Source organism: Buceros rhinoceros, unplaced genomic scaffold (genome assembly GCF_000710305.1).
Source record: "Buceros rhinoceros silvestris isolate BGI_N320 unplaced genomic scaffold, ASM71030v1 scaffold17087, whole genome shotgun sequence".
Taxonomy (NCBI): domain Eukaryota; kingdom Metazoa; phylum Chordata; class Aves; order Bucerotiformes; family Bucerotidae; genus Buceros; species Buceros rhinoceros.
In genome coordinates this window covers 441-20,743 of record NW_010424134.1, presented here as the reverse complement: position 1 = coordinate 20,743, position 20,303 = coordinate 441, and the positions used below count along the sequence as shown (strand labels likewise).

The 20,303-nt window shown below is 42.5% G+C and overlaps 1 protein-coding gene across 1 annotated transcript in view; it reads right to left on the bottom strand.

Annotated features, from left to right (window-relative positions):
- Window positions 1-12,645: 12,645 nt before the first annotated feature.
- Window positions 12,646-20,303, bottom strand: part of NPY (neuropeptide Y) — a 7,992-nt gene continuing 334 nt past the window's right edge. The window contains 2 exon segments of the mRNA XM_010140681.1: window positions 12,646-12,928; window positions 16,048-16,128. Of these exon segments, the coding sequence (XP_010138983.1) occupies window positions 12,904-12,928; window positions 16,048-16,128 (106 nt within the window). The 3' untranslated portion in view covers window positions 12,646-12,903.

The window sequence follows — 20,303 nt, the reverse complement described above, 5'->3', positions numbered from 1 at the left end:
AGCATAAACTGTGGGAAGCAGCTTGCCACAGTTCTGTCAAGGAGGCTGGAGAACTCTTTTTATAGAGGCACAGAGTTGCTTGACTGTGCTACCAGCGCACATCCAGATTTCAGTAGATGTAATCAGTGATCTGTGGATAGATACGACTGAAATTGTGAAGATTTAGCTTTAGATCAGATATTCATGATCAGGAATAAGAAAACTGTCCATAGAGGAGACTGCAGCAGGGTAACTAAATCATGTTGAAATCACACCTGAAAGCTTGTTTTTTAAATCTGGAGCAGAGTTCGACTGAATGAAACTGAGCTGTAAAGATGATGCTGGGCTGCGATTCACACTCCTTTTATTAAACTACTATTTGCCTTTTACATTGCTACTTCAGTTTTCTTCTTCCATCTTCCCATTTTTTCCTTCTTTTGCTGCATTTTCTCCTCAGTGGCTCACTGATGGTGGAAGTGTTGTGCCAATTATCTAATAAAATCCTGGCAGAAATCCAATCACACTCAATATGCATGACATTTGAAAAAAAAAATATCTAAATTATTATTGAAAAGTCAGGAATCTGGTTGTCCCAATATCAGTAAAATAACAGACTTCCTTTTGTTAACACTTGCATTTGTAGAAGGGAGTGGGAAAGGACACAAAGGTGATTTTGGTAAATGCAATTGTACAAATACATTTTAAAAAGATTTTTTTTTTTTCCCTACCACCCACCTCCTGTAAGAGGAGGTGTAAGACAACACATTTTGAGTTCAGCATGTCAGTACCCACAGAGTCACTGCTGACAGACCAGATTACAGCCATGGAACCCAAAACTGTTCTAAGGAGTTCTGTTCAAAAAACAGAAGTGGCTGGTGTAAATCACTACTAGGTGCCTGACAAATGGGGGTGAATAGGAGACAACCTGAAGTTTTCAGGTAGACAGTCTGTGCTGTGATGGGCACCAGAAGGCAGGTGGGGTTCGCTCCAGAAAACACTGTACACTTAAGTACTCGACCACAGATTGTCATTTCTACTTACAAAATACTTCAAGTATAAACACAGCTTAAACAGGGTATGTCAAAACAGTGCAACTGCCAGCCATCGCAGCTTCCTGGTGGTAGAGAGGTCTCCTGGCCCTGTCAGGCTCTGGGTCACCCTGAGTGCAGGACTGCCCCAAAACAGGGGGCACTCTGCTTGGCGTGAGCCAGGGGAAAGAAAACCCTTGTCCACCCCTCAGAAACCCCAATCCTACCACCCATGGCAAAACGTGGCCCCAGACAACAAGCAGGGAGTTTTATGGTCAGTAGAAACACATGTGCACAAGGTGTTCACGAGCGCTGATGGTCCATCCAGTAAAGCAGAGAGGCTCCTCGCTTTGCTTGTGGCACAGCTCTAGCACAGAGACTGACAACAACTTCTCTGCAGTGTAAAGCTGTTAAGAAAATGTCAGGAAAAGACAGCTCAGTGACCACATCTTTCAATCTTAACTGGCAAGTGAAAAGAAACATAAATTGTCTGTTTATGTCATCTCCTCCCACAGCTGACTGATGCAGAATACAGTGTAGGGTGGCATTAAAATGTAAGGTGGGTGTTATAATTTGCCTGAAGTACTTTAGCAGTTTTCAGGTTTTGTTCCAGAAATTATCTAAAGACTGCCATTCTACCGATGTCCTTGTAAGTCACACACATCCTCTGCCATTCAGCACAGGAGAGTACAGCCCCGCAATTTACACAGTCTTCCCAGCAATGACAATGCCTTAGTACACGATGTTCATCGTTTTGCATAAAAAGCTTATCAGAGGTAGGTAAGTACCAGTCTGGTACTCTACAAACCTCAGAGCCAAATTCTGCCTGGGTTCATCAATGCCTTCCACCCCCACCCCACCTTCACCACCATGGCAACTGTGTATAGGCAGCGATGCTCAGACTGCACAAACCGGTGCCCACCATCTCTTTCTAGAGGCATATTTCCAGATCCGTATTTAAAAACACAGGGACTTGCTTGATAAACCTTAAAGAGGCACGTTTCTGGCCTCCTGGCTTAATCCAATTAGTAGAAACCCGGCATCTCGCTGTTTTTTTCACAGCACTGCTGGGTTCTTGCAGCCTCAAAACAGGTCTTCCGAGGCCGTGCGTCCTCCTGCAACACTGAAATGCTCTGGCTTAGTCCCCCAATCCTGCCGATGCCATGGTGAGTGCAGGAGGGTACGAAGGAGCAGCTCACAGCAAAACAAATGCAAAAGTGATCTTTTCCTTTGCATGAATCACCACTCCTGCCTGCGCTCACACAAAGAAAACATCTGCGGCCACAAATCGGGCAATTTAACAGGTCATTGCGCTCTCCAAGTATTTCCCTTCAAGCTTTTCTCAAAACAATACAGAAGAAATATCTGATCACATTCCCTTCATTAAGGGTCATAAACAAAGTAAGTAAATCTGCCAAAATATGCCATCCACTCACTGGCCAGTGAGGTGTAACATCCAGATCCTGTTAATAGCACTGACAGCAATGTCACCACTAAAACCGGTCAGGTTCGTGAACGGAGTAGGGTTTTTTCAGGCAGCTGTTAACAGAGGGATTTGCAAAAATCCTACTTCATGCAAGCATAAAGACAATTAGATCTAATTATCTGGGTGGCGGCAGATACGCCATACTTTCCCCAGAAAGGTGGGGAGCGCTCCCCTGAGGATCAGCTGGTGCTGCCCGGCACAGCACTGGCTGGTGGTGCTGTGCCAGGTGAACTGTCACTGATGGGCTGCATCTATTATACCAACCCCGAAGCTGTGTAAAATTTACTTCTGGCTCCCTGCTAGGCTGCCTTTCATCATTTCACTACTGGGGTGGGAGCCTTATTGGCTTTGACAGTTCCCTGGCAAGCGGTGAGCCACAGGCCTGCGGTCTCTCTTCAAACAATTCCCACCCCAGGAAATGCCCTATTGTTCCCTTGTTTCACCCTGCTCCTCTGCAAGCCCTCTCCTTCTGCAGCACAAGAGGTCATGCCAGCTAGGGACTAAGGAGTGAAACAGAAATTTATACTCCTCTCCACACACACTCCTGCCTGCCTGCTTGTGCCCCTTACCCACACCCTCAGGACCCCACGGAGCAGTGGAGCTGTTGCCTGCACTGAGCACGGTCCAGTTCTAGGGCACTGAGAGAGTAGGTCCAGCCTTTGATCAGCACAGAAAAGGAGTGAGTAGTGAGCCATACCTGGAAAAATACAAAAGGAGAAAGCATCAATGTAAAGATTAAGACTGAGAGTCCTGAGAGGTTCTTCCCAAGAAAACCTAAATCCACTACATGACAGGGGAGGGGGTTTTTTAAATACAAGTCTCAGGTATCCTGTTATTGAAAGCTTCAGGTTGCAAGTGAGATCTCCAGAGCATGTGGTGCAGTTTCATACCCATTAGGGTCCAGCAGAATGCTAAACATTTGAGGACACATAAAATTATCATAAAGTGGCTTTCTTATGCCATTATACCTCTTTTTCTGGAAGTATCTCCTTATCGCAGAAATGTACCCAGTGTCATTTATGTTACAGCCCAGTGAGAAGTCAGTTTTATGCTTTATATTCTTCTCCTGAGCTCTACTTTTCAAACCGTCACCTATCAGTGCAGAGATGAGAAGAAAGCCCTTTTACACAGAAGAAGGGCCTTTTACACAGGGAATACACAGTACTGGTGAAGATGCTTACCTAGACATAGATCGGAATCGTCACCACAAGACTTCAAAATGGTCAGTTGAATTTAGTGCTGTGTCTCTAATAGTGAGCTGTGCTAGATGGACTAAGAAAGCGGCATAAAACCCTTTAGGTATGCCAGTATGTTTTCCTCTAGACAATCTGAATCACCGAATGATCCCACTGTGGGATAGTTATTCTTTCTTTTATTGTACAAAATTATTTTAGTAAGCAAACAGTAACATAAACAGAAAAAGGCAAAAAGCCCATTATTTTACAGACCATCTCCTTAGCATAAAAACCAGCCTCGTGAGATCCACAGAAGAAAGAAATGCTTTTTCCAGAGCATATGTGCTGATTGCCTGGGGTGTGGTGGCTTTTGCTTTTGCGCTTTTCAGTACAGCTCTTCTAGTGGTGTTTCCACACTGCAGGTGAGGATAGTCCAAAAAAGCCCAGAGACCCAAGTTATGAGAACAGGAGTTGGTATTACCATTCAGGACTGTGTTGGGTTTATGTCTGGGGGGCGTTGATAGTGGGGTAAGAGGCTACTGGTGTGGTCCCAGTAAGAAGCTTCGAGAAGCTCCCCCAGCTCCCACCTCTGGCCAAGGCCAAGCCAATCAGCACCTCTGACATAACCAATTTCAGAGAGGAAAACCTGTTGGGTAAGTTCCTTCGGGAGATCTTTTGATTTGGAGAGGAGTGGGATGAGAGGAAAACAACCGCACAGATCGAGAGGCTCCCCCAGCTCCCACCTCTGGCCAAGGCCAAGCCAATCAGCACCTCTGCCATAACCAAATTCAGAGAGGAAAACCTGTTGGGTAAGTTCCTTCGGGAGATCTTTTGATTTGGAGAGGAGTGGGATGAGAGGAAAACAACCGCACAGACACCGACATCAGTGAGTAAGGAGGTGGGTGAACATACTGGAACAGCCATTCCCCTCGGCCCGCGGTGAGATGGCAGGCTGAGCCTTGGAGACCAACTGTGAGAAGAGTCCCATGGGAGGGACATCACATCACGGGTAAGTTCCTTCGGGAGATCTTTTGATTTGGAGAGGAGTGGGATGAGAGGAAAACAACCGCACAGACACCGACATCAGTGAGTAAGGAGGTGGGTGAACATACTGGAACAGCCATTCCCCTCGGCCCGCGGTGAGATGGCAGGCTGAGCCTTGGAGACCAACTGTGAGAAGAGTCCCATGGGAGGGACATCACATCACCACAGGGGAGGACTGCAAGGGGCTTTCCCCCTGAGGAGGAAAGAGCCCCAGAAACAACATGGAATGGACTGGGACCGACCGCAACCTCCATTCCCTGCCCCGCTGTGCTGCTGGCAGGGAGGAGATATCAGACCTGGGCGCAGGAAGAAGGGAGGATTGGAGGGAAGGTATATTTATTTAATATTTGGTTGTATTTATGACAAATAAGATAATGTCCTACTCTGATTCGATTGGTGTATTGGTGGTAGTTTTGTTGCTTAAATCAAACTGATTTTGTTTCCCAAGTCAAGCCTGTCTTCTGCTCATGACAATAGTTGGTGTGTGCACCCTCACTGTCCTTTGTCTTGATCCTCCAGCCTTCTGTTGTATTTTCTCCTCCCCATCCCACCGGAAGGAGGTAGGAGTGAGTGAGTGGCTGCAGGGTGCTTTGTTGCCAGCTGGGTGGGTTCAGACTATGACACTGACAAACCACAGGGATTTGGCAGTGGTCCCAATTTGGGTGCTGAAGGTCCAGGCTTGGCCAGCTGAGCTTTTTCATGGGGTGAGAGCTACATACACTTCCTCTCATGTGCTAGCATGGATTTGATATAGGAAAATTTCTGGACCCCTTTCTTAACTGCTGTCCAAAAGTGTACAGGGGATGAGAAAGAAGTCAGAAGAGAAACATATTTATTCCAGCTGAAGACCCAAAAATCATTAGTTAGCTCCCTTTTCTGTCTTTCCCCTTTTTTAATATAGAATTAAAAAACAAAGTATTCTAGCAGTTATCAGGCCAGGTCTTTCTACAAGTCTCTCCTGCCTGAGCATCTAGGTATGCAGTTCACAGTTTCCGCCACATGCAGCTAGAAATATCCTTGCTGAGATAAGAAGATTAAATGACTACTTGACTGATGATGTTCTTCTATTCCCATAATTTTCGGAAATCCTCATGAATGTAGATGCTGGTGCTCCTGGGTACTGGTGGCCAAACCAAAGTGCACACAAGGAGGAAGAAGATGGGGCAAAAGGGCAGGGAAGGGGCTGATAACTGCTGCTATCCCTCAGACCACCCAGTGGCACACTGGCCACTTGAAGATGAAACACCAGTTCATGTTTCATCTCATTTTGTCTTTGATATTTGCTGATTCTCTTTAATGATATGTCCTCCCTTTGAGTTTGCACAGTCAAAAAGATGTCTGCTCCCCCCAAAAAACACAGGACATAATGGTTTCTTAGCATAATTTTTTTCTCTCCGTGAGTTCCAGCAGGGTTTTGCCCACAGCTGTCATGCCAGCACAACTGCTGATCAGAGATGGGCTGTGTGGATCTCTGCCAGCCCCCGGCGCAGTCTTCACTCTGAATTGTAAAGAGCGGCAAGCCACCTATGTTAATTGAAGTCATCCATGTACCTTACCAGCACCAGCTGCCTGACATTTATAATTCCCATAGAGAAACAAAGCCAAAATCTTTTTAAGACAGTAAGGCAGCCTTACATCGACCCAGTATAACAAGGAGCTGATTTGCTGCTAAGTCTGGCAATCATCACAAGTCGGTGTTCACTTTATAAGCCTCTTTCCACCACAGTGAAAAGGGGCAAACACGGGTCCCTCACTATTGCTTGATATAGCACACAGATCTCTGTTCACCCAAGATCTATAGTTGAATCCTCTACAACCACTTTTTAAAAAATTCCAGTCAATTCATTTCTTGTATTTCCAATTTTTCTATCCTATTTAGCTTTGCCTCACATTATCTAATTAGGCCAATTAATGGCAATCGCTCTTACGCTGCAGGTTTGACAGGGAGATGTCTGAGCAGAGCTCTCAAAGAACAGGCACAACTTGGGGGGGTCACAGTACCCACTCTACGACATTGCATGTGCGGTAATGAAGTTTAAAGAACATGGCTTTAGCATACGAACTTGTGTGGCTGGCAAAATCACTCGATCAATGTTTTTTCTTCCTAAGTAACATTAAAAAGAGGTAAAGAGTGCAGTGGAAATACACATTTTCCATATAAAACCTGCTTGCTTTGTTAGCAACCATGTGACAATGAACAGGGGAGGCAAAGCACTGGGTAAATGCAATGCCTGTAAGCCAGCCTCACTAGGGTAACAGTATCCAGCGGGTGAAGAAACCAGAAACATCAATCTAAGGTACCTTAACAACATTTTAAAGCAGAAATATACCTGCAGACCCTCAGGTACACTTTCAGAGGAAGGGCGTGTATTTTTCCACTTTTGGTTGTTCTGCTCTAGGTTAGCAGACCGTTTTCTGTGTGAATTGGCCTGGGGCCAGCAAATGCCCCTCTGAAGAGCTTTAAACTTCGAGCTAGGTTCCTTATCAAATGATACAAAGGAGGAAAAGAGCGTTAACAGTCTAAGGAGAGGAGGAGGGTGACGCCGAGACAAGCAACATTACCTGAGTGCCTGGAGTAACACCTGGTCAGGGAGAAATAGGGTTAAGAAAATTTAAATACAGCAGCACATCGTCTCAGCCCATTTCCTTGACAGAACATAGGGCTGAACCTCTTTTTTGTTGCAGGTGATTTTCAGGGGCTTTGGGGTATGGTTTCTTTTAAAGATCTAGTCAATTAGAACCGATAAATTAAAGGAAAAATTATTTCTTCCCACTTAAATGCAGCTCATTATTAATACCCAGGTCTGACTCATGGTACAGGAAATATATTTTAATCCTCGAAGGAAAAATTATTTCTTCCCACTTAAATGCATCTCATTATTAATACCCAGGTCTGACTCACGGTACAGGAAATAAATTTTAATCCTCACAGGTTATTGTGACAGTCACCACGAGAGCTGAAGCACAGACACTCTGATGTGTGCCGAGCTGCAGCAGACCCAGGTACCACTATTTGCCTATGGAGAAATGTAAGACATACTGCTGGCTAAGTCAGATAGGACTGCCAACTTAAGATGTGTTTTTTAGCAGTTCTAAATGTATTTCATCATTTAGTAGCAGATTTAAGTTAAGGCTCTTGTGCAGAAATGCAAAGCCTCGTGTCAAAAGTCAGTAATTTTCTGCCATTTCTGATTGCTAATTTGAAAGAAGCAAACAACTAAGGTCAAAGTTAAAACGTTTCAGATACAAACAGATTAAAAGCAAGTTAACATTTCTGATTATTTATCTATTGCAGCTTAGAAAAAGCTGGCCATCACACACTACAGACTAACCTGCCTAAAATGCAGGCACAACCCTGCCTTAACTGAAACTCGAAAAATGGCCCTAGATCTAAACAACCAGCAACAATAATCTCAATATAGGATAAAAACAATTGTGTACATCAGTTGTCTCCAGCCAGTTTCTCCATTCTCTCTGCCAACCAAAAGGATTCTGTGATTCTGCAATTTTGGAGTACACCCAGTTACCCAATACTCCAGTCTGATAGTGATACTTTCTGTAATCAGCATCAATTGCCTGGCCCCAGACTGAGGTTAGAGTGGTGGGCTCATCCTGTACCTCCAGGACTGGACTGGACTAGGGTATGTATAAAATCTTGAATTTAGTTAGAATTTAGAGGGAGTTCATGGTCTGCAGCAAGTGCAAGACTGGAGCTCAGTGTCCACCACAGGCAAGCAGGAGCTGCTTTGAAGTTCTAGGCTAAATATAGCTCGGAAGGTCTCTGGGTCTGGCAAAGACCTGGTCATTAGAGCAAAGCAAATAACTTAGATGAGGAAGCGATTAGCAAACACACATATCAACTGGAAACAAGATAACATTGCACTACCTGCTTTATATCACATTCTTAATTGCTGTAATCAAAGTGTCTATAAGGACAAGCCTGGAGGTGCAGTAGGACCACTGTAACCTACTTAGTCTATTTATTTATGAGCCTGAGTTTCCTCCCGCTTTCCTTCTTTACATGTGGATGGATATCTCTGTAGTCTAGGCTTACTCTTTTATTACGGTTCTACAGACTGGAGCACAATGAGCCTGGAGTCTCCAGGTGCAGCAGTAATACAGATAAATAAATGACTGATAACAATACTGCCAGACAACTAAAATACACTGGCCTGATACGAATTACTGCATTAGTTAGGCAGTTTCCACTCAGTAGCATTTTCAAACTTAAAGGACTAATCCACCAAAACAAAGCAAGAGGGTTTTTAAAATTTCACAGAATCACAGAATTGCTTTGGTTGGAAGAGATCTTTAAGATCATCAAGCCCAACCATTAATCCACCATTGCCAGGACACCACTAAGCCACGTGCCCCACCTCACTACAACCTCCTTTCAGGTCTCCCTTCAGTCTCCTTTCCTCCAGGCTAAACAACTCCAGTTCCCTCAGCCGCTCCACGCAGCACTTGTACTCTAGACCCTTCACAGCTTTGTTGCTCTTCTCTGGACACGCTCTGGCAATTTCCATTACTGTGTGTATTAAATTGCTCTTTGATTTTTTTTAATAGGAAGCCATTATTAAACATTAAAATTAAACAGCCAGGTCTGACATCATTTCAAATAGTGATGTGATAATCCAGAATTTGTGTATTATTGGCTGGAAGCCAGACACTGAGGGTCTTGAGAAGTATCCCAGGCTCGTAAGCTGTCCCCAGGTGATAGATTCTGCATTTTTCTAACTTCACTGAAATCCATATGGAAACTTCTTTTTCTTTTGTTAGAAAACACTTACTTGGTTCACGCATAAGAAAACCCAGCTATTTTATAGCCGCCATAGCATTGGTTTGCTTTTGAGATCCATCTGGTTTAGTTGGCAGCATGGGAATTGATAGGAACCACTTGCTTCCTGTCAAACCATATCTCCTTTAAGGGCTACGCTTTCACACCCCTGAAAGGTATTTCTCAGAGCTGTGTATCTACAAACAGGGGCAGTCCCAGGAGAAGCTTTACCTTTTCTTATTCCTAGTCACACAGTGTGCAGATCTCAAGACAGGTTTGAACTCAGAACAAGTTCTCTGTAGGGATGACTGAACTCCAAACCAAACCACAGAACTTTCAAACACTCAGGCTGCTTCTTGAAAACTGCCCTTTGGGAAAAAAAAAAAAAAAAAAAAAAAAGTAACTGCAAAATTAGGTGTGATTTATTTTAGAAGAATATTAATTTAAATACCTTGCTGAATTTGACTAGAATACTAGCAATGCCCAGCAACAGTTCCTCTAAGCTTGTGAAACAGCTGAGCTGTGCAGAATGGTGTCTTTTCCTCTCAGTTACCATTTAGAGAAGAAAATTCTGAACTGAACTTTGAAAGTAATCGAAACCTGTAATGCTTTTGATTTCAAGAGAAAACACAAATTAGTCAAAGAAAATATGTTCTAGGAAATACTTCCAGGTGAATTTGTGTCTTCTGGCGCAGATGACTTTCAGAGCTGAAAGAATTGCAATGGGCTGTGTTTCTAGGAATGGAGAGAGAAAATATTAGAATTTCCTTGCCTAGAAGGGAAGATACATGGAATCATCTAGATCTAGATTAAATCAAAGTTGACCATAACTGAGATTTATATTACAGAAATTGCCAAAGGTAAAGGTGGACTGTCTTTTAAATGTTTTACACCTATCTATGTACTTTGTTCATGAATTCAAATCCACAATAAACATGGAGAAAATACTGACACCCACTTTTATGGTTCTCACTTGTTGTTTTTCCTGGCGCCTCTGCAGATTCCACCACAAATTTCCCCCTTTGTTTCAGAAGCAAGGCTCTGTTTCTCATTCTTAGAGAGAAAAATATGAAAAGGTTAACCCTAAAGTCAAAATGCAGAAGCCACACCAAATAAATCTAGCATTTATCTTCATTCCACAGCTCATTTTTTATGTCTATCCTGCAATTTGGAGGGCTGATCCAGTATTTTCAACATCCTGGCCTGTCAAGAGTTGTGTATAAAGTACACAAGAAAGGTAAGCACTAAGTACGCTGGATTTCTACGACAACGTTGTGTCTGCCATAGGGAACACAGGAAGATTTTAGAAAGAAAATCATAGCACAGTGTGGACGGATAGATAAATACTGCATGAGTGCTTTGCCTTGCTTCTGTCTTTGACAGCTCATGAGGTAATAATAAACCTGGCATTTTTTCGATTTTTTGAGCTTTTGTATACAGATGGGTGGTTTTGAAGTTCAAAAACCACTCAGGTAATTGAGTGGAACAACTCAGCAAGGGCAATTAGCATGCACTAATTCTCCTTTCACTCTTTCTTTCTCCGCTGACACAGATCTGTAACGATACTGCTAAGCAACTTTAGTTTATCATCTACTGATTTTAGCATTTACATGGACATTTTCATATATAGATACACATATACTAGCAATTACTGGGAATTAGAGATATTATAGAGCAGATACCTCAATAATTTCTAATTTTCATTTTAATAATTATTCAAGGCAGAACTTTATGTGGACTCTAACCCAGCAGGTCCTGGCCTGCAGCTGGTGGACTCCTGCTAGCCCCAGCAAGCTGTGACCATCCTGGCATCTCTCTGAACATTGTCACTTACTGTCTTGAGTGGCAACAGTTTATACGGCGAGCTCCAAACTTTTTTGTAATACTAGGCTGCTCTTAATCCTCACAATTTCAGGTGTAGCACTGTGGAATCCATCACTAAACCTGTAAGTGGAAGTATTGTGGCTGAAAGCAAAATTTGCCCATTCCAATGACACCCAAGTGTTTTATGAAAAGGAAAAATACATTATGCTTTACTGAAGAAAGTGTGACCACAAAAGCTAGCACATCCTGGAACCTGGCAACGCTTTGAGAATGCACCCAATATGTACTACAGAAAACTGGAACTTGCTGGCACTGACACATCTCTCCCGGGGGCAAAAGCCATGCAGAAATATTTGAAAAGCAGGAGTGAGATGCAAATACATAAAACCTGCACAACGATTCTTTTCCTATTTGCAACTTTTTATGTGCTTCATTACCCAGTGTTTAGCCACAGTGTCTAAATAAAAGAAGCTGTGCTTAAATATCAGGAATCAAGGACCAGTATGTGTGTCACGCCCAGTGTGGGTCATGACCATACTGCAAGATACGTACCTGTGAACTAAACTGCTTAAGAACAAGGGTAACCTGCTGCCATGACAGTATATTACTTTGAATAAAAACTTTGAGAGTTTCTTCAGAGGTCCTTGTGCCTAAGTCCCTCATCAGGCTCATGATGAAATTCATAAAATAAAATTAATAAAATGAAAATGAAAACATGAAGATAGTTACCCTTGTCCCTGTTCCAAGTACCTTCTGGTATATGGAAACATAAGCCATGAATCACTCCAAACAACAAGGCGTGCTTAGAATGCAGGTACCCAAAGAGCTGTGATTTATCAGTGTGCTCTTAGGCAGAGTTAAACATTTATTTTCTGGCACAAAGAGTTGTAGATTTGTTCTGGTTATGAGTTGCTTTAGATACTGTTTTCTCCTGCTCTGCATAATGCCAAAACAAAGATGTCACACCTGTTTCATTTAAAATCCCTAACTCAGGCTTACGGCTAAGCTTCAAAACAGTTTTGAGGAGTTAGCAGAACTGTGCTGTAACTTGCTCCTTTGCATTTTGAAAACGCTATTCATTTCAACACATTTGTCAGCATAAGTACTGAGTAAGTTTTTAGTATGGTGATTCTGAGAAACCACCTCCCAGAACATTCTCCTAAATGATGTAGTCTGCAATAAATTATTTTAAACAGTTTTGTATAAATCAAGCAGCTGAGCTGAGTTTGAGGCTACAGTAAATGATGTCTTTATGTTACTTTGCCCATTAATTACTGTAATAACTACCTATGACACTATTGTTGTCCATACTACTTTAGACTGGAGGGAGCTTATAATTCTGTTTTAATAGTTTTAAACGACTCTTTGCTATACCAATGACAGGGTTGCTTGTTTTCATTTAGTATGTTATATTTTGAAATGCACAAATAATTTATTTAAATAAAGGTATATACAAATATGATGAAGGAAAACTCTACAGGATTCCGTACAACGGCTGCATGCACTGGGAATGATGCTATGAATTGCTTCAGAGGCGTGGAGTATGAACTGAGAACTAGGAAAAATTTTGACGCTGTGCTCAAAATCCCATCACCACATCGAAGGGTCTTCGAACCTGCAATACATATTATGAATAAAAAAACCCATTAAACACATTTTAAAGACCCTTCTGAAAAATCCAAAGCTAGAACTACCTAACACATTCCTTTTAATAATAGCAGCAATAAGGAATATATATGCATATTTGCAGTTGAAGATTGTACATGAAATTGTCATCAAAGCAGAGGCATCCTGGTTGACCAAATGTCTATCTTTTGGTACCAGAACTTGTCCCTCCACATTGCTGCCCAGATGGAACATTTTTACACCACAGACTCGCTGCAAAGCTGCTTTATGCCATTAAGAATCACTTAATGAAATTCAGCTAGAAAACTATGATATGCTGAAATACAGAGATATTTTTTTTTTTCTCTTACTGAGGGGTAAACAGTTTCCATGGAGAATTCACTGAGCCAAAAAACCCACAAAAAAACCCCACCAAACCAAAACACCACAGGTCATGCTGTTAGCACCTTCAAACAAAACTGAAGTCCACAGCCACCACTGTAAAATATTACTATGGTATTGCACTGCTCAATATCAAACATCTGAAAATAGGTGTTGAAAGGGATGCTTGCAAATAGCTGTTCTGTCTACACAGCAAGTTAAGTCCAACAAGTGGGGAACATGGAGCGCGACTACAGGAAATGCATCTGCCATAATTTTTTCCATCTAAAAGTTGGGCACCTAGTCTTCCTAAACAGTCACTGGGGAGACACTGACACCTTGACAGGGCAATTGAACCTGCTCATTTTCAGATGGAAGGATCATTTTTGAGATATCCATCCCTCCAACTGACTGCAAAGGCAGCCTAGACAACTACTTCACGCAAGACACCTAACTTTTAAAGAGGCAGCAGTAGGGGAGAGGCATCCAGTTATTGAGTTTCAAAGGTTTTCTCATGACTCCACAGGCTTGACAAGATCAGAAATGTGCCACATCACGTTTCTGTACTTAGAATTTATTTGTACTTAGGGCAAGGCACCCCCTTTTTTCATTCCTTAACTTCCTGTATTTTAACTGGTTTCTCTAAGAATCTCTCTAAATTTTCTTCATATAGTCAGACATACATCTAGAATATAAAATACTTTGGAGCACGTATTAGTCAGCAAAAGTGAAATGTCAAACCAGGCCAGGCAAGTTGAACACAGTTAAGTTGTTTATTACTACCTCAGTGTTTAGTTACAAAGCTCATTTCCAAGAACTCATGAAATGTGTGTGTCTCTGACTGATTCACTGAGTGCAAATTACATCTGCTCAGTAACTGGCTGCTTATATCACTATTTCTAAAACGTATACTTCATTATTTTAAGTTCAGAATAATACCAGCTTGCCTTTCATTCATTGAGCCTGACTTCCTGCAGGAGAAAGGCTTAGGCAGCCGTGTTGTACCTGGGTACATTTGCTGTGTGTCCAGCTGTCCATCCCTGCATGTCTCCCCTAACTTCCCCACCAGCTTTCAAACCTTCTGGACTTTTTCAACCAAGTCAGGGAGATGTACAGATATCTCAGAGATATTAAGTTCCTGATGTGCCATGAAACACAGGCCTGGCTAATTATGTCCTCAGATGGAGGAACAAGCTGGAGCGGGGTTCAGAATATACACAGGGTTTTTATCTTAGAAAACATATCCACGGGAAACTAGACATCTTTGTTCCCAGTACTCCCATAATTGTCATCGGTGAATGACAAATACCATACTCATTTTAAAGTGCTGTTACAGGGGGTATGAAATAAAAATCTGTTTCTCATCAATTCTTTATCTTAAATGCAGACTAGTTTGTTATTTTGCTCATGAGTGTTTCCTCCCTGGTGTGTTATAAATACTATTATTGAAACAATAATAATAACCATAAAGTTACGTTATGAAGGGCTGAAAATTACAGAGAGTTTGTTCTGCCCTGTGTGTCGCCTTAAATTCATGGTAGTGGAAATTTCCCATTATATGAGGGCTCTGTCTTGTCGTAACCAAACACAAAATAATCTAATACATTTCACTGCACTCCATGCAGCTTTTTACATAAGCATCTGCAGAGAAAACAGCTGCGGTTAGTCATCAAACCGTAAGTCAATGGTCTCCCTACACACAGAACCGCAAGTCTCATGGACGACCGCCCTTGACGGCAGTAGAAATTTTGCTCACCTTTCAGCAAGATCGCACCCAAAGTTCAGTGCTGCAGACTATTATGCTTCAGTACTTAACTAGTCTCATTGAGCCTTTGCACAGCTGATGAAAGTGCAAAGTATTTGCTTGTAGACTACTAAGACGACTACTGCACAGAGCATTTATTTCTGCTGTAGAATTATTACCAGCAAACTTCAGGCTATCAGCAAAGGCTTAAACTGAGCTCGTTCATGCTTGACTGTAAGTAAAACTAAAACCAGTATTTTCTTTCATGAGATAAACTCCCCCCAAATCTTACTTTTTAGACACACTTACTTTCAGCTGTGTAAACTGGAGTCACCACTACAGTATCTTACATTATAGCTTTAGTGTCGTTACCTACCTAAACATAGTTTGTATGTTTGAAATCCCACTGTTGCTTGAAACACCACTGTTAGTTTAAATGAAGTGCAAATGGAAACATAAAGGCCTTTTTTGCCATTGTAAAATATTAGGTACAAAACCAATGGGAAATACTGTTTTTTAAAAAACTAGTCACAGCTGCGTATCTGGGTGTAAGTTAACATATGTGCACATTTACCACTCACACATCTTGAGAGGAAAAATTTAAGCCAGTCTGAGTAGCAAACGAGTAGAAATATGACATATTTGGGGGGCCAGTACGTAAGGAATCATCATCAGGCATCAGCATACAATTCTGTGTAACAAAGCCCAGTAAGGGGTAAGTGCTGTGGGAATGCTTTCCTTCCTCCAGATAGCAGGTGTGGCCTGCTCCCAAAATCAGGACACAAGGAGTTTGGACTATACTAGATCTGGTGAGGCATTTCTTGCATTCATAGATGAGGCTAGCTCTCTCAAGAAAGGAATTAAACATGTTTTCTCAGGACATATTTTCCTAGCTGTGGGTGGCATATGTTTTCTTCCTGTGAAACATATTTATTCATAACAAATGAAGCAGTTAAATCTAAATGAGAAGTGAAAGCCACCACAAAAAACTTCTTCATACATACCTGGATCTAGGAATATTTTCTGTGCTTTCCCTCAGCAAGAGGTCTGAGATCAGTGTCTCTGGGCTTGATCTCTTTCCATACCTAATGAAAGAGAAAAGAAGTATATTTTTGTACATGACAGCTTTTTAAAAATGAAGACTACGCATGGAACCATTAAACAAACCTTTTCAGAAAAATAAAGACAACTTTCCAGCAAGTATTTTAACTTAACTTCACTTAGCCACGTGAGAAAACGTTCAGCTTTTCTTTGGAAATAATTTTTCCATAACCATGTTACATGACAGTACTGAGAAGCAATGAGTGTTTCTCCATTTGATGGCTGTTTCTGGATACTCTAAGGCCTTGCACCTTACCGATGTAAGCATGGAAGAAGTGGGAAGAAGATGTGCATGACATGACCTCCTAGCACATCATTCCTGCCTACAAACCCAGTTCCATCATCTCATTAATGTTCACATTGTTTTAGATGCTACTGTGTTGTAAATGAGGAGTCTATTTCATCAATGAAATAAATAGAAAACTAATTCTTGTCCAAGTAACTAATCAAGAATTTTTAAGATAGCTAGTACATTTGGGGCCACCTGGCACACAGCGCCTTAGCTTGTAAAAACTGAGCTACCCCAAGATAATCATCACTTTCGGCCATAGGAGAGAAAACTTTGTCAGTCAGAGCTCTTCCTCGATAGTTGCCAGGATATCACCAGCTACCTTTGTCCTACAATGCTCAACAGTTAAAAGCACTGAAGTTCCCGGTTCTTGGGAAGGAACTTGCGCTCTTTTCCTGAGCAAACAGAAGCAAGAAGAGTAGTCACAGTGACAAAGTACATCACAGCTTTGTGAATGACGCTTGAGTGAAATGCTGATTCTGGAGAAATCAAAGGTGTAATTAAGGACTTAGATTTTATCCATTGCTATCAAGGTGTTTCTCCAATGACTTGATCTAAATTTGGGGGGAAAAAACCCCAACAAACAAAAAAACACCTTTCCAAACTCTGTCCCAAAAGCTAGCAGTTCTACCTGTTGACAGCATGACTTACTGAAAAGTGGAAACATATCTCGCTTTTCAATCATTTTTTTATTTAACTTTTTGCATTTGTACATTGCCTTAGTCATTTTAGTGTATCACCTGTGCTGCCAAAAGACAAACCATCAGGTTTGGAATTTTAAAGTAATTTTCTTAATCTAAACTTACTGAAAGCAGGTATCTGAAAAGAACCAGCCAGACATGATAAAATGCTATTACAATAATGCGATCAAGCATGATGCTGAATCAAAAACCTTGCACTCCATCACCACAAAGGGATTTTTTCTTTCTATTTCCCTGTGCCAATTAATATGTATGTGACCTGGACTTCAACTGAGGGGGAGTCTAACTTTCGATCGTTTTAAATAAATTGATTTAACAAATCATCAACTTGTTTACACTCAGCCAAAACTTCTACTGATCTCTTGGAAAGTTTTATCGGAATAAGAAATGGGTAGCAGCTCTCCGGAGTGCAGGGATTTGGACAAATCACGAAGGCAACTGTGTTTAGGAGGTACCTTTTATACGAGTCCCTTCAGCGCCTTGACTAGACCGGTCTGCTACCTGTGCTGGACGGAGCCACCATGTCATCACACAGCCAAGCTGCACCCAAGGAAATTGCCAACTGTGACCAACTTGGCTGGTCAAGGAGCAGTTGCTCTTCCTATGCCAGATGCCTGAGCCTCCTGTCTGCCCCAGAATTTTGCCACTGGGAAACAACAGGACCACAGGACAGTTTTGAGGACAGAGATGGGACTAATCCAAAGACACACAGACAGGGTAGGAGTCTGCATCTGTGCTGGTTGCCGTAGTCTCACTTTATAGTCACAAAGACCTGGCACCTAGGGAACAAGGCATCTCATCAGAAATGAGAAGTCTTGAAATAGCCCTAGTGACTTGCACCCTAGAAGTACCTGTTTCCCTCAGCTGACCTGAAAGGGGTATAAAGTGGATCAGCACAGATGTTTAAAGCTAAGTTAGACGGATTGGAATGAGAAGGATCTCAAAGGAGAGAGGGAGCAAAACAGCCACATAGATAAGGGCTAAAGAAAAGAAGAGAAAGATGGTCTGGTGAAGGTTTGAAGATCCTGTGGGTCACAGTAGCTCGGAGGGGAATGACACTCAAATGCTTTGGTTAGGTCAGAAACAAGCCAGGAGGATGAGCTAGAAAGTTATTTATAACAAAAGCATCAAATAAGACTAGACAGGTGAATCTGAAGAGAAAACATCATTGATCTCCTCATCCTTTCCCAACATGCTCTTACTACTCCATCTCACCAGCTGCACAGTGCCCAGGCTGCAGGCACCAGGCATGGTGAGAGGCTGAGCACAGCCTGCTCGTGCAGCCTTAGGAGGAGCAAGGTGAGCCACTGGACGCCTCATCTCCCCGCTGTTACAGGGCTCCCAAGCAGCACCATGCACAAAAGGCAGAGGTAAAAAGCTGTAAGAAGAGAGAAAGCTTTGGGCACATCTGCTGAAAGAGATCAAACAGTCATCCTCAGACCAGTCCAAAATGCTTCAAAAGTTATTGACTCATTTCACAAGTGACTGTGTCACTGCTGAAAGAGGGAACCTCCAAGAGCTCAGTTAAGCTTCCAGACGGAGGCAGCAATTACTTTATTTCTGCTCTGTTAATTTGCCACACAGTGGAAACAACACACCATTTACTGGGGGCTGGTATTTTTTTTTTTTTTTTAGTTAACCTGTGTAGTCACTTTTAAAATGTCTACCACGAAGTTGCCATTGTGGCTGGGTTTTTTGCCAGATTTCTTGTACTTTCAGGTGAATTCTGTTTCCTTTAAATATGAGGAGGTGGGTGGGAAATCTAGGCAAAATCTGAAGAACAACATTTAAATTTTGCACTGTTTTATCCATCAGCAACAACAACTATTTCAGTTCACTTCAGAACCCAAATCCATCCAGAAGAATGAAAGCAGTCACAGTGTCTGAGTTGTGTACTTACACCCCAGAAATCAAAGAAAAAAGCTACACAGTTAACATTAAAGCAAGCACAGAGGGCACACACCAGAAGTGGAGATTGAATACAGAAAGTTGGGTTTGGGGTTTGTTTGTAAATATGATCTGGTTTGGGGCAGAAACCACCTTTGAAATCGGAGATGAAAGAAACAAAAGAAGAGACGAGAGCCCGACCTGGAGATCCCACCTCATGCAAGGGAAAAGCGCAGAAGAGGCAGAGCTCAAGATTATTTTAGAAGTAACCCAGACAAAAAGTTATCTGAGCACAGACTGTCGCACAGAAGAAGCATGCCATACACATGAATGAGTTGTGAATATTGCTTTAAAAGTCCAGGACTGAAGAACTGTCTTTCTATCAGCCTCTTCATCTGTGTCGTGCTATTAGTGCACTGGCAGACAATGTTACGGGTTCGTTGGAAAAGCTCTCAGTTACACGATAGCCTCCCTTCTAATTTAATTCGTCAGACTTACAGAGGGACAAATGAAAGCCTAATTTTAGACCTCTCATCTGGTTTTGATATTAAACAAATAGATAAATATGTCAAAGCTCTTCTGGGTCACACAGTGTTCAGGGATCTCAGGGACAACTTCTATTAATCACACAGTCTAAGCTGGACAGATGCTCCCAAAGAAAATTATTTTTTGCGATAATTTGCACTTTTTTGCAGGCTGAGCCTTTTCCCCCTGTTCTTCAGAAGCACAGTCATTCCCAAAAAGCCAGCTTAGAGCCAGGTACGTTCAGGTCACAATCTTTTCTCTTTCAGCTTGGGCTTGGGTTCTTGCTTGAGGTCTTGAGACTACAAGTCCTTAGCAAGGCTAGAGGGGTACATTTTCTCATCAAAAGCTTCACTGATGTCAGTGGCACCAGCAGACGTGGGAAACTGCTCCTACTGCCCTATCTAGCTCTCTCCAGCTCCCAGGTTAGTTATGTTTTTCCTCCCTTTTGGGGGGCACTCCCTGTACAAGCTGTCCTGCGGTTCATGCTCCTGCCTGCCAGCCTGTTGGCGCCGGGGCTAGAAAGGGCTGGGAGAGCACAGGCAGCATCGACACCCCTGACCCTTCTGCCAACTATGGTGGTGGAAATTCAGCTCCAGACCCAGAGGTGACTCAAGGGTGCGTGGCTGTCCCTCCCTAAAGGGAACCTGAGCACCTCCATGTCGGTGAGGAAAGCAGGGCGAGACACCCAGGGGCGAGGGGGGACCCCACTTTCCTCCCCCGTGCCGCGTCAAGGAAAAGGGGAACGCTGGCCGAGCCG